A 14,584-nucleotide genomic window follows, 5' to 3' on the forward strand; every position below is an offset into this window, starting at 1 on the left:
ATTTTTGTTTCACAAATAAAAATATTTAACAAAACCTTATCCTGATGGCCTAGGTTGTTGGACAAAATCTAATTCAAACTTAGCCATTAGCAGTAGTTAAGTATATGAGTAAAATAGCCAAAAAATGAGGCTGTCTCCTTCCACTGGCAAAACTGTTGCCTTCTCATGTTTGTTCAACCACTTGGCAAGGTAAAGAAGGTACTCCATCCATATCAATAAAACATGAAAATTGTTCTAAAACTTCCAGTTCATTGCTGGTTGAACAGAGAACGGTCAGACAAAATAAGTTTTAAGTCATTATACGTCTTCTAAAATAGTTAAACGTGACCAGAGTCATTTCTTGACTTTCATTTTCCTTATCATTATCATAAGGTACTTTGAGTGAATTCAGGAAATATAGGCCGTCAATTTTGGTCATTCACCGCTTACGAGAGTGAAAAGAGGGAGCTGGAGTGGCTGGGCAGGAAGATAAAGAGATCCAGAAAATAAAAATGAAACACAATGATCTAAAGATGGAACTCAGAAAACCCCAAAGTTGTACACAGCAGTAATAGTTGGAGAGGCTGGACAGCAAGAATGAAGAAAGCAGAAATGGAGATAAAGAAAACAGCTAACAAGTGGATACAGCTACAGGCCTGCGCAAGGGACAGCGCAGTAATGCTTGAAGTGTACATGAGGTGCACTGATGGTCCTAGCCCCCTACTGGGATCACTATAACACAGAGCACACCTGAAAGGTTTTGTCTTAAATGAGAAGTCAAAACTGGAACAATGCAAAGTTTAAAAAGCTGTAACAGGAGAGAAAAGATCAAGGGAAACAGTTGAAAAATAAAGGACAGAAAGCACAGCGGCTTTAAACCACACAGCACCATTCTTCCTACAGGGAGAGTTACTCGTGTACTGCACCCCATACTTTTGCACCACGGATCATGAGGGGTGGCCGTTAGGTTATAATCAGTTTAATAGATCCTAGGTTTAGGCCTGCAAGGTTGGTTTCCATCTTATGTTTAAGGGACATTTGATGTGCACTGTTTTCTAATAAATCATACGATTTTCTTGCTTCTGTTGTTTCCTGTCTACAATATGTTAACTATGTGGGCCCACTTGCGTCATTTTTATGATACTGTTGTGAGTTAATCTGCTTAAATGTGTTATGAAAATTTTCATTCTTCTACAATAATCTATTTACACTTCAAAACAGACTTCAGTGAATTCATACAACCAATTAACACCCATAAATTATCTGTGCTTTGGCTTCATGTTACTGTTTAGCTAAAACATACAGACCAAAGCAAACTTCTTTACTACAACCTAGAGCAAAGCAAAAGTTTTGGTCAGTGAAGATGGAACTTCTCCCAGTGGATGGCTGTCCCTTTTGCATTATTGGCTAAGTGCTAAAAATAAATTTGGGAATCATGATTTGTCCTGATAACTCATACCTGCAAATATACGCTTTTGCACAAAAATCACTTACACTTCAGACCAAAGGGAATAACAAAAAAAGGCAGACCAATGGCTCAACATAAAAGGCCATTTATTTATCATCATCTTGCCCATTAAAAGTAATCTCACATCTCAAAATTTACTTCAATAGTAAACAAACTTTTTGTATCCTACTTACTGGTCAACATCTGTTGTTAAAAGATAACCAAGAGGGACCGATGCAAATGCCAAACACTCATTCTTCAGCACATCTGATAATACTGGAGTTGGATAAACCATGGCTTCCAAAACATCACTGACGTCAGATCTGACACTCTCAATTTGATTGTTTACATTCAGTTTGCCATCTTTAACACTGATGGCTAGACAATGAATGCTCTCTACTCCAAGTTTCTGGAGGGGAAAAATTCCTAAGATTATTACATACACATAAGATAACCAAATCATTAATAAATGCCAAATTTAAAAACTAGCATTACAGCACAGATATATGTGGAAAGGATACCATACTTACAACTTCCTTATTAAAACTGACAATCTTTGCATATTTTGTCCTTATCACGTCTCGGGCTCTCTCTGCAACTTTAGCGCGTTCTCTCAGAGATGCAATAATGGTGTGTGTCATGTTTAGAGCTGCACGTTCACCCACAAGTGATATGTTTTCTTTTATCAGTTCTACCAGAGATGAAGCAACGTTTTCATCTTCATATGTTCTCTGTGAAAAAAATGAAAAATGAATTGGTATTTGTAACAATTAAACATCCAATAGACATATGTAATAAATTGAATATCCCATGATTTTTAACTTGCATACACAATGCTACCTTGGCAACTGCAGCTATGTTATTCATTAAGGTGTTCAGGGCACGAGTTATAGATGCAACTGCTTCATTAATGTGGTGAGCTTCCACATACAACTTCACATGGGCTGCACTCATTTGACCTAAAAGCTCAGATACAGATTCAATCACGCCTCCTGGGTTCATCTCATCAATAAATGAGCCATCTTTTTCACACTTCAACCTGAAGGACAAAAGAACAAATACTTTACCAATATTTTTTGTTACTATAGCTTGTCTTGACACTTGTGTTTGAAAATTTATCAATATCAACCCTGCTATTCTGATGACATAAAAGTATGTTATCTAACTCTCAACTGTTGAGATTCTGGTGTAAAGCTGTCATATAAATAAAAATTATAAAAACTTTGTGTATGGAATCCCCTATTGGAGGTGCACAGCTTATTTAGTGACGGCTCAACCAATATGGAAATTCTACCATAAGAAATATCTGTATAATAAACACAAAAAGTGAATTATTACTTAGTGAGACCTACATGTCAGGTACGTATGGCAAAAACAGAATTAGCCAGAGACTGAAACCTTAAATGGTTATATAACTTGACCATACACCTGAACTTGTCACAAGGATTTATTATGAAATGAGAGGTGACAACTGGAGCAAGATAAAGATATGGAGCTGTACAGCTAGGTAGAAAGACCACATGAAATGGATGAAAATGCCAAAAGTAGTGCTGAAGGGAAGCTGCTAAAAGGCACCTAAGAAGTATTCCCTACAAGGTATAATAACTACAGCGTAACATCTTAATCTAACTTTTATTTTGTTCCATGTCTGAAAAATAGAAAGTAATCATATATCAAAACCAGTTTACATTCAATCCCAATCCATTTTGGAACTGAATAACAAAACCAATCCCAAGTAATCATTCAACTTTATGAAAGCAACATACAGGCAATTAAGAAAGGAGACAAAAACATAACAGCCATTATTGCTCAGATTAACTAGAAACCAAATGGACAGTACTGTAAATGATTTGTGGATTCCACACTTATTTAGACACCACACGTACAGAACAGACGTCCCTTTAGTTTAAAAAAAATTCTGTTCTAAATTTTTTTATCTTCATCAATACAAAATATACCCATGAAAAAGTACCTTAATTCATATGCATCTCTTGCTAAATCAACCCGCTGAATGAGCGACTGCAAATTGCGATTGCCCTCTCTCACTTCTCCAAGTAGACAAAGCATAAGACTCCTTGGTCCCCATTCTTCAACAGTTTCTCGTATTTCGTCCCACACCTGAATCTGTGAAAGATTTTATTTTGTTCTCATATCATCTGTCGCATTCAGTCAGGAAAATGATTGTTTGCATTGTAATATGTACCAAAAAACTCAAAATTTTAGATTAATTAGATCCATTTCAAAATTACCACTGTTCAGGTATACAGGTTTACCTATGTGATTTCATACCACAACTGGTTCAACAGCCTGACTGCATGCATTAAAGGTTAAGGATGCCAAGAGATAAATCCACAACCACTTCTTATTCAGGTATTTTAAAAAATGTTCACCATATACATCCAGTAACTTTAGTCACCTCTTCCTTTCACCAGTAAGTTCTCCATAAAGTAATTTACTCCTCACACACCCAACTGGGAAAGAATGAGGATCAGATTCCAATGACAGGACCAGAATTGCAGTTTGAAATGCCTAGGTTTTTTAACTAGATCGTAGATGCCAGTCTGTTGGTTTACTTTGTTATCTCTTTCAGATGGCACCATCTGTTAAAACACCCATCTCTCAAATGTGAATTTAAATCTCACCATTTATCACTGATAAGTTGACTGCTTTTTTCCTAAAAATATACTGCTTTCTGACACCCAAATTCATATTCGGGTAGATTTTGCCATGGTACTAAAGATGTGTTGAAAACCATTAATAAAAAAAAACACTGCGAAAGCAAATATTACATGTTACCTTTTCTTTATGAATACAGTCTTGGGAGACAAGCTGTCCACTATTAATAGAATGACGCAAACTTGCTATACTTATTAAGTTGCTCTGCAGTGCTCTCTGTAAAAGAAACAGTCAGCAATTAAGATATTAGCAAACTACAGTACTCTATGTTTTTAACATGCAAAGAATTTCCCAATAAAAATATCTTGCTAATTTAAAAGTTATGTCTAACTAAAGCTAGGTGTTCTTTGATTTTATACTGGCAGTTTGTCAAACTGAAAGCATAAATTTTTCTTCCTATTTAGTTTTCTTCATGAACAGTTTTAGTACATTATAAAACATTTTTGCCTTAAGCACCACTTAAGTACTCCTTTTTAAATATGATTGTAATAAATTCCACAAGCAAAAATTGTTTGCTCTTTTTATTTATGGAAAACTTGCACTTCAAGCATAGGAAATGTATATACTACCAATAATGGTATGTACTTTGAATAAATATGCAAATGGTGTTAATGACTTAATTACTGATTTCTGTCTATGACACCATAGTAGCACTTTCCTTTTCTTCCTGCTTGGAATATTAAATTGTTTTGCAAGAGACTATCATTTCAGCTATTCACTAATACCATATCCTGATCCTAATCATGGCCAGTCTGAGTAAGTATTTTTGCTTCACGGTCTATTTAAACTATTCAATGATAACAACAGTCTGTACTGATTATAGCACTTACTAATTCTGTTTAAGACCACTATTATAAATTAGTTTAACAGGACCATAGGCAACATTTCTGGACTTTCATAGGGATCACCAGGAGGATTTTTTAAAAATGAAAACTGGAGCAATTAAGCTTCACAATTAATTCTTAAAACTATTTCTGATGAGAACTTAATTCAGTTATCACTCCAATGAATATGATGGGTCCAAGGACGATTCTAACAAGTCTTGAGAGATCACTTTATTTATGTGTTTCAAGTGCTCCTAAAAATTTTGTTAAGTTTGTATATGCAATAAATCCCTTTTTACATGTTATAAAGCTGTATGTTAGACCTTTTTCCCCAACAGGCAGCTATATCACCTCCCTTCATGGTTAATTCCTGCTCCATCTCTCATATTTTTCTTTGTATATTTATCCTTTAGGCCAGGGCTATAAAAAGGCATTAGGATGCCTAATTCATAAACCTTTGTTCCTAAAGAGAAAAAAAGGGAGAACAGAACAGATGAAAATGAAAAGTTAGCAAGCAGCACAACTGGGGCTAAATATGCATTGCAATGTGTGTCCCTGTCATCAGCTTGTGCTGTAGACAGCATCTGGTACACTGTAATACTGTAATACTGAGCAGACAAGAACACTGAAATTAACCTTTGTATTTCTTTTGGAATAGTTATTTCCTTGCATAATACAAATTCTACATCTCAAGTTTTACTTCTTATAATTTTCACTTGTGAAATAATGAAATTTTCCATCACATGAGTGTTCTGTAACACTATAGTTATCCACTGACAAGCATTCTATAAGTGAAAGGTCACATTCACTATGAGGTAATGTGCAGCCTAACAAATCAGTACAAAGTACTTTTATTATTATTATGCACTAGTTTAATTACACCAATGAGTTTGGCTCTTAAAGTTCCCATGTATTCATTTTCAAAATCAGAAGGTAGTTCCCCATTCGGACACATATCTATCATTATTGCATTTTGAATTATATCTAATGCAAGATTTGAAAAAAATACCATGGCATCAGAATCAATCCCTGATGAAGTCTTGCTCCTCTTTGTGTGAAGACTATCGTACAAGAGCTTGAGCTGAGTGTCCCAAGAATTACAGCGTTGAATCTCTTTCTCCCGTTCCTTCTCCACAATTTTCAACAGCATCAACCTTCGAGTGAAATCTACTTCTTGGTGCTGATACTCCTCTTTCTTTTGTGCTGTAAAATGACAAAAGTATTATTATGAGGCAAATATATAATACTGTAGAGTCTTTTTATCTACTTCACACAATAATGAAAATTTCATGATAAAACTTTCTTCATTGCTACTCATGTCTTCAAAACGGTCTTAGTCATCTTACACAACTGTTGAATTTCTTTAGCTTCAGAAGAGACCATAGTTCTTGCATCTATGATAGCAGCTTGAAGTTTAAACCTTTCTTCTGATGGAGAAGCTTCGCTTTCTCCTGCAATCAACTTCTGCAAGAAATTATTAAGTACATTTTGATATCTTCATCAAACTAGGGCTTGTTCAAAATAAATAAAATTCTAAAATATGAGGGGCTGCAGAGAATAATCTTCCTCAAGCATTAAAAACTGTCAAAACATCTAATCTAAAAAAAAATCCCAACATTTTTGATAGGTGGATTGAGGTGTCAATATCAGCCATAATAATTGCTTATCTTTTAAGTAAAACTGCCGGGGTCTACATTGTTTCATGGTATTACAAAATGACAACCTTTATTAATGATTTGAATCACACAGGAGGGAACAGTTTTTATTATGACAAAAACAACTGACTTCTTTGTTCCTTCCAATAAGCCAAAACAAATTCACTGTAGTTCTGATACATGCTAGGTCTTCAACAAATAAAATTTATGAAAGTACAGTAAACAAAGCTATAAGAGCAACAAGCATCAATGCTGTTGATAATCACTGCTACTAAATAAATTACATGAATGCACTGCTTCTCTTTTAGGTTACCCAGATCTACCTAAAACTGTCAAATGAAAATTCACATATAATATGCAACTTCAGAGGGCCACAGTACCAGTGGCTTTAGATTCCCTTAAACTTTTTAACTTGAGTACTGTAATTTATTATACAACATAAACTGTTGCATAAATGTACATTTCTAAAAATGTCAGAACATAAAAAATACAAACAAGTACTGTGCTTGAATTTCAGAAAGTTGGTTTACTTTGTAACCTACTAGCACATTAGTTCATATCCAAAATGTACCTAAGTGGGAACACATGCAATCAAAAAGCTAATCAGTTAAGAAAGCTACAGATAGATTAATACTTACTTTTCGCAACTCGGCATGTTTAAGGTTCAATTTGACCTGTCGCTGTTCCTCTGGTGGACGAACATGCCTTATCAAATATGTGAGTATGGGCTGTAATTTCTCATCTTTTGTCAAACTGCAAAGGAATAAATATGTGTTCGTGAATTCTACCGCTTGCACTTTTCGTAAGGAGCTCACAAACTGAATTAAGCTGTCAGACCAGGCCTGACCATCATTCCCTTAGTATAAAGATTACCCAGTGAGATGTCACTGGCATTTAGAACTACAGTAAATGGTTCAGGATAAATCATAAATAATTACTTGAGAAATCAGATACCTAATGCACATGTTCTCTGCTCAACTTCAATTATATCACCTGCTATATCAATAAAACACTAAAGTACAATAACAGGTATGTTTTAAAAGCATAATTACGTGTTCATTTATGAATCACTTAAAGAGTATACATACTTGGAGAAATGCTCAGGAGTGAGCTGGTGACTGTGGCTAAATAATTTATGTCGCTGGGAGAGGTCTAAAGCCCACTTCTGTAAACTGCATTCCAACTTAGATGCCATCTTTACATAGAGATCCTTGTATCTGAAAAAGGAAAAATATTATAATGTAAAAAAGTTAACATCATAACCTGTTAAAAAAAAAAAAGCAAAATTTAAAAGATCATGATAATCTCATAATTGCCCTAACAACAAAAGTAAATCTCAGGAGAGACTAGCATAACATTAATGTCTCATACCAATCCGCACAATCACTACTACTAAATCATTCAATTCTGGCTCAAAATTACAACTGCACTGAAAAGTCAATGACTTTCAAGGGCAATCAAACATTGGTTCTGGATGACCATCAATCCCATAGCAACCAACACTCATTTTTTTTTTACACAGAAGCTCATAAGACATTCATGCTATTACACCAGTTTACTGTATATCAATACATCAATTGATGAACCAGGAAAAGGAATATAATAGTGGACTGACATTCAAATTTCTAGGATGGATAACTGGGCTGCAATAGCATTCAAGGACCAACTTCAGTATACCAATGACCTACATACCATGACTTCATTAACTTGTCAACATTAGCAGGGAGTATTAAGAATGGTAGGTGTCACTGCCTAGTTATATACATGAGTCTGGTTAGGCTAAGTTGGCATTTAATCCATTACCCAGGAAATTAGGAACTAATCAAGGACTCACACACCATATGCACATCCTTTATTAAACTACATAAGACAGCACCTTATTTCAGTTTTGATTTCTAATGTTGTGATGCTAAAGAGTAGTTTGATAAATATAAGTTAAAAAATAACGAATCAAATAAGTTGTTTTGCATGGCAAATACTTGACAAAACGTCAATACTGACTAGCTCAAAAAACACATGAGGTACTCCCTACTCATTCAAGGATGGGAAATGTTGAGTTACCCTCATTTCCTTATGCACAAAATATGCATGGAAATCAAAACATGCTATTTTTCTTAATCACAAAATAATAAAAACAAACCCCAACACTGATAGGCAGTCATAAAAACATATTTCAGGCTCTTAACAAGTCATGAACTTGTCATAAGTTTTGCACTGGACATTGGGGCATAAAACTAGATACTATAGAAAATATGGTACAGTAATTATATAAATGAAATAAAACTAGATACTGTACTACTGTATAGAAAATATGGTACAGTAACTGTATTAAATGAATTTCTTTGTGTTTGTACATTACATAAAAATGGGATTAATGAAAGCTTTTAACCAAACAACCTACAGCATCAAGTAGAATAATAAAGGTTAGGCTACTCAAGACTTCCAGCAAGAGTCTGCGATACAAATACTTGGCAAGTATTCTACTCGCTTATAAGAACATTGTATTTGAAAAGTACCATCATAGCCTGCCAAAAACAACATCCCAATATGTATTTCAGTATTTAAACATGTAAACTAATAAGAATAATGATATGTAAAACTACGTAGGCTACCCTCTACGAATAAAAAGCTTATTAGGATAAAATGAACTCCTCGATAATATTTCTCTTACCCTTGAATATGCAAGCTAACAAAAAAATAAAAAAGTATATGGTTGGCTAATTGTTTTTCTTATATTTTCAATCAATGCAGTCTCGGATAACTGTAGCACAGCATTACTGCTTAGGCCTACTCGAAGGTAAAGCAATTGGAGTAAATTAGTAAAAACGCGCCGAAGTTACTTTCGTGCAATCGAGTTTTCTGTAAAGCATATAATGCTGTACGAAATTCTCTGCTGTGGCCCCTGAAACTTTTAGCCACGGCCTGGTGGTGGCCTGTGTTTTTGGCACCTATAGCGAAGTCAGATGCACAATCATGGCTAACTTCCTTAAATAAAATAAAAACTACCGAGGCTAAAGGGCTGCACTGGTCTGCTTGATGATTGAGGGTGGACGATCAACATACCACTTTGCAGCCCTCTTACCTCAAGTAGTTTTTAAGATCTGAGGGCCGGACAGAAAAAGAGAGCGGCGGGATTTATAAATTGGCTCAGCCATCGTGGGACAGTTTTCTTTTAGAGTAAACTTAAACCTGTTTTTAAGGCATTCTTTGAACCACAGGGCCACACTAGGATCATATTCGGGTAATAGTAAATACAAGAACGCATTCCTGTATTTACTGTCACCTGTATTGGGGCTTAAGCCGAGTAAGGGTCAAATTAGCCTAGGCCTATATATTCATTACTCTACATTAATGGATACCTTAAAAACGTTTTTTTTTCTGAGAAGTAAAGAATGTAAGATGTAATTCATCAATATATCCCCTTAATTATGTCTAGGAACTGGCTAGCTTACGAAGACGTCTTTAAACACTAGCTAGGCCTAGTCTATCCTAGCCTTCCACCTGTACAGTGACGTAGCCTACTTTGACTTAGTACGACCTGATGATTTCTTAGGCTACGTAAACCAATTTCTCGAAGACTATCCACATTAAAACCAAAATAAACGTAGCTTGGACCTAAACAGGATGGCCATAACCCCAGCAGCTTAAGCCTACTCCAAGGTACGCTTTATTCAATAGGCCTAGGTCTACTTACATATAATCACAAACCTCGTCTTCAGAACACCTAAAACATGTAGTTTCACTTAATTAAATTTTTCGCTTTCAAATGTCCATTGACGAATTGTTCAGTCACAAATCACGTATCTACATCACAAGGTTTAAATTCAACAAGCGCGCCATCTTTATGTAAACAAACCGGCGGACATTGTTGCAACTTGAACTCGGTCACAATTTGAATTTCCTTTATATCGTATTTATTCTATTCTCTTTGAAACTCCATGTACCGTTCAATTAACCTTCAAATTTATTTAAATTCTGTAAATACACCTCATAAAGGACACCGTTCATCAATCTGCACAGACATCGTAATTTGCATTTCCTGCTGAAGGCGGAAGATGATTGGGATTTGGGTCATAATTTGAAAGTTCCTTTATTATTTTTATTTCATTCTACCTCTTCTTGGAAACTCATATATCGTTCATGTATCCTTCAGATTTGTTTTAATTTTGTAAATGCATCATATAACGGGTATCTTTATCATCCACCATTTTCTCATTTACTTCAATGGGTAACTATTCTATTTCTTGTCATCACGTTATTTCCCGTATGATTTATTTGCCTTCCTCCTTATCATTCTTTATCAGTTTTGAGTATCATAAATAAAATATATTAATTCACTATTACGTCAGTTCCCTGATTTTAAACTCGTTCATGTTTATTACTTTCAAGAACTGAAACCAAGCCACTTTAACCAGTATATAATCATAGTTTGAGTCTTCAGTATTGGTAGTATCAGAAAGTGCGGATATTTGTCTGTTATCAGCACATTCTGTAGTAAATACTCTTTACAACGCATATTCTAAAGCCAAAAGTTTTTTCTTTTGCGAAGCTTTACTTCATTAACACTTTGCTTTATACCAGTAGGTTATATGTGTTTTTTTTTATACCAGTGGGTTATATGTGTTTTTTTTAAGTTCTTTATATTTGCTCCATATTTATTTTTCTATTTTTGCAAGGTTTGTTCATCCTGTCCTAAATATTTCCACTGTATGGTCCAAGGAATCCTTCAAGGATCCAAAATACATTTCACATGCCAAGAAACCTTTTTTTTGGGGGTGTTATTTGTTATTCTCTGAATGTTCCATTTTTAGGCCAAAAGGACGCTTCAGAATCCGAAAATATTGCTTATAAGGTATTTTTATTTATTTTCTCAACATAAACTTTATTGGTTAAAAAGATGTATCACAGTACCAGGAGGCTTTATATGACATATGTTGGTTACTTCTCATAATATTCATTTTATTGGTTACAAAGATTTTTCAAGAGTACAAAAATGCTTTATATGAAGTATGTTTATTACTTTTTGGAAATAGACGTTTCACTGTCCAATGATACTTTACACGAAGTATATTTAGCATTAAACTCCCTATCCGCAAACATATCGCAACCCTCTCCCAGTATCTCCACATGACCAAAGCACCCCAAGACATTTAAATTTTATCCTGATTCGTATTGCACTTGAGCTAACCTTTTACCTCAAAGTCGAATTTGCTCATCTCTCAGCCTTTCAGACATCTTTTCTTTACACGAGTTTGTTCATCTCAGCAACTCACACCTTTTTAAATTCACACCTAACAACTAAAATTTAGTTCCGAATAGATTTCACTCAGTACTGTAATCCCTTTATAAAGTCCAACTCATGCCTTCGTAAATATTCTTAGATTTCACTCAACAGTCCCTTAAAACAAGCCAACTCGAGCCTTCTTGAATATTCTTCTGCTCTTTAGCTTCTGCAGAAACCCCGCTGCCTTTCTTGCCTATATTGCTCGCTCAGTCCTTCTAGAACTTGATCATCACCCGTAACTTTCACCCACTTGATACCCGTCATCCAATTTCCAGGATAACATCCTTGTCTTCACTATCTTGGATAACCTTTACTCTCAACTTTCTCCTCTTACAAATGCTCACAAACTCCTTGGTCAATGTAGCTACATTTTAACTACTATACACTTTCTTCTGCCTGCTGTGCTTCGTGGAAGCATAGTTAGCAAGTCATTGGCCCATTAAAACCTTATTCAGTATGAATGTGTGTGTGTGTGTGTGTCATTTTGAATGCAAATGATACAGTCAATATGATAATCTTATATCAACTGTAAACATTTGTTCAGGTGTTATTTTTGTAATGGTAACCCGGATTGAACTCGTTCTGTTCAAATCGTCACGTAGTTTAATCATGGCTTAATAATAATAATAATAATAATAATAATAATAATAATAATAATAATAATAATAATAATAAAAGAGAAAGACCAGAAGAATTTACATTAAGACAAGCGAGAACCAGTCAAGTTTGTTTTGCGTGTGACTGATGTTTAATCCCGCGGTTGATAATAGCTAAATTCATCAACGTCCACCGATATCTTTTCGAAAGAGTTATTTTTGCATCACAAAAAATTAGCCCGTTTATACTTAACATAAACCCGAATGGCTGATAAATATCCAATAATTCATCAGAATAAAGACGAAATGCCCATCATTAGCGTGAATACATGTTTTCCAAAATACTGCAAAAGCGTTCACATCGAATGTATTTGCATGATCGTGCATCCAATACGACCAGCTTTGGCGGCGCAAATGAAGCATTAATAAAAAGCTTAATAGACCGTGAGTTATTATACAAGTTTGACATGGAAATTCGTGGGTGATCAATCCCGTCATATATTATGACCCACATCCGAAGCATTTCTGCTTTTCATATCAATTCCAAAGTATATTATACGCGTTTGTATTAACCTTTCAGCGAGAGGCTCCATCAACCCGTTATTGGATTACACAAATCATCGGAACAGATGAAATTTGTTTGTACACAATGTCCGTTCGAATTATAAGCTCAGCTTTTGGTTCAACCTATATATATATATAAATACACATTTTTTTGACAAGTGAGGAAAAGAAATTAGCCTACGTTCAGAATCGCGATCAATGCTTCGGTGTATAAATACACGCGTGATTATATTAAGCATAATTAGTATCTTTCCACTTTAAGCTAAGCCGTATTTAGTAACATGGGGCGGCTCCCGCGAAGTGATAAAAAAAAAAACCGGTCACTGCTACATCCTTACTTGAATTGCTGAATTGAGATGCAACGATGTGGTCTGGTCATGCGGTGAGAATGGAAGACGAGATGATGAAAATGAGTATAACTTGGAAGTTTTAGGAGGAAGAATGAGAAGAAAATAGATAAAGCACTGGGTTCATGAAGAGAGGTGTTGGAAAGTAAGGGCCTTAGTATCGAAGATACATTAGGATTTAGACGTGATAATAATAAATGTTTAGTGTGAATGGGATAGTAGTGAAGTTTTTTGCACTGGGGTCTCATCCTTGATTCAGTCACTTCCTAAATGGGAAACAGAATAATATTGAAAATCTAACAACATTATATATATACTGTATATATATGATTATATGTATGTATGCACATATATATATCAAGCAATAATCACTTGCAAAAATATACTGTATTCATACAAAGACTAATAGCTACTGACATTATATATATATATATATATATATATATATATATATATATATATATATATATATATATATATATATATATACATACATATACATGTATATATATACACACACACGTGTGTATGTATGAATGTCTGTATGTAAGTGTGTATGTATATCACCTCAGATCATATTAAATTACGTCGACCGACCCCATAAAGAAGAAGCAACTTTCATCATTGGCATTAATACGCTAACATTACATCCAGTCAATATCGTTTTTTAAATGAAGGAAAACCGCCGCCCTCCCCCCAACTTCCTTAAAGTTTCAAAACCTAAACTTTTATCTTTAAAAAGTTCTTCTTCCCGGGGAATTTAAGGGCCTCGGGTCGAAAACTAATACAAACTCCTGTCGACCCTAAACCTGTATCAGGATAGGAGTAATTTGGCCCCGATGCTCACGCTGTACTGCAGATGACAGCCTACGCCTCTCTCTCTCTCTCTCTCTCTGGTTTTATATTATATATCTATATATATATATATATATATATATATATATATATATATATATATATAATAATAATATAATAATAATATATATATATATATATATATAAAATATATATATACATTTATACTGTATATGAGAACAAACAGAGTAAAAATGCTGATATCTATAATTATTCTCGCTCCCCTCTCTCTGAAGAGGAGCTCTCTCTCTCTCTCTCTCTCTCTTCTCTGCTACTATCTACTACTACTACTACTACTAATAATAATAATAATAATAATAATAATAATGATAATAATAATACAGAAATTTAGAATCC

General features: G+C 34.5%; 1 protein-coding gene across 6 annotated transcripts in view; it reads right to left on the reverse strand.

Moving 5' to 3' along the window:
* Positions 1–14,584, reverse strand: part of LOC136832281 (uncharacterized) — a 44,314-nt gene that overhangs the window by 4,641 nt on the left and 25,089 nt on the right. The window contains exons 1-10 of one of the 6 annotated variants that reach the window (XM_067093156.1): positions 10,569–10,588; positions 7,670–7,798; positions 7,220–7,334; positions 6,273–6,390; positions 5,936–6,129; positions 4,223–4,318; positions 3,399–3,550; positions 2,267–2,465; positions 1,957–2,157; positions 1,621–1,835 (exon numbers count right to left, since the gene is read on the reverse strand). In XM_067093156.1, coding sequence (XP_066949257.1) covers positions 1,621–1,835; positions 1,957–2,157; positions 2,267–2,465; positions 3,399–3,550; positions 4,223–4,318; positions 5,936–6,129; positions 6,273–6,390; positions 7,220–7,334; positions 7,670–7,798; positions 10,569–10,573 — 1,424 coding nt within the window. In that variant the 5' untranslated portion in view covers positions 10,574–10,588. Of the gene's footprint in view, positions 1–1,620; positions 1,836–1,956; positions 2,158–2,266; positions 2,466–3,398; positions 3,551–4,222; positions 4,319–5,935; positions 6,130–6,272; positions 6,391–7,219; positions 7,335–7,669; positions 7,799–10,103; positions 10,493–10,568; positions 10,589–14,584 lie in introns of those variants that run through there. The other 5 variants (XM_067093158.1, XM_067093159.1, XM_067093157.1 and 2 more) reach the window with 5 other exon arrangements.

Source organism: Macrobrachium rosenbergii, chromosome 49 (genome assembly GCF_040412425.1).
Source record: "Macrobrachium rosenbergii isolate ZJJX-2024 chromosome 49, ASM4041242v1, whole genome shotgun sequence".
NCBI classification, from domain to species: domain Eukaryota; kingdom Metazoa; phylum Arthropoda; class Malacostraca; order Decapoda; family Palaemonidae; genus Macrobrachium; species Macrobrachium rosenbergii.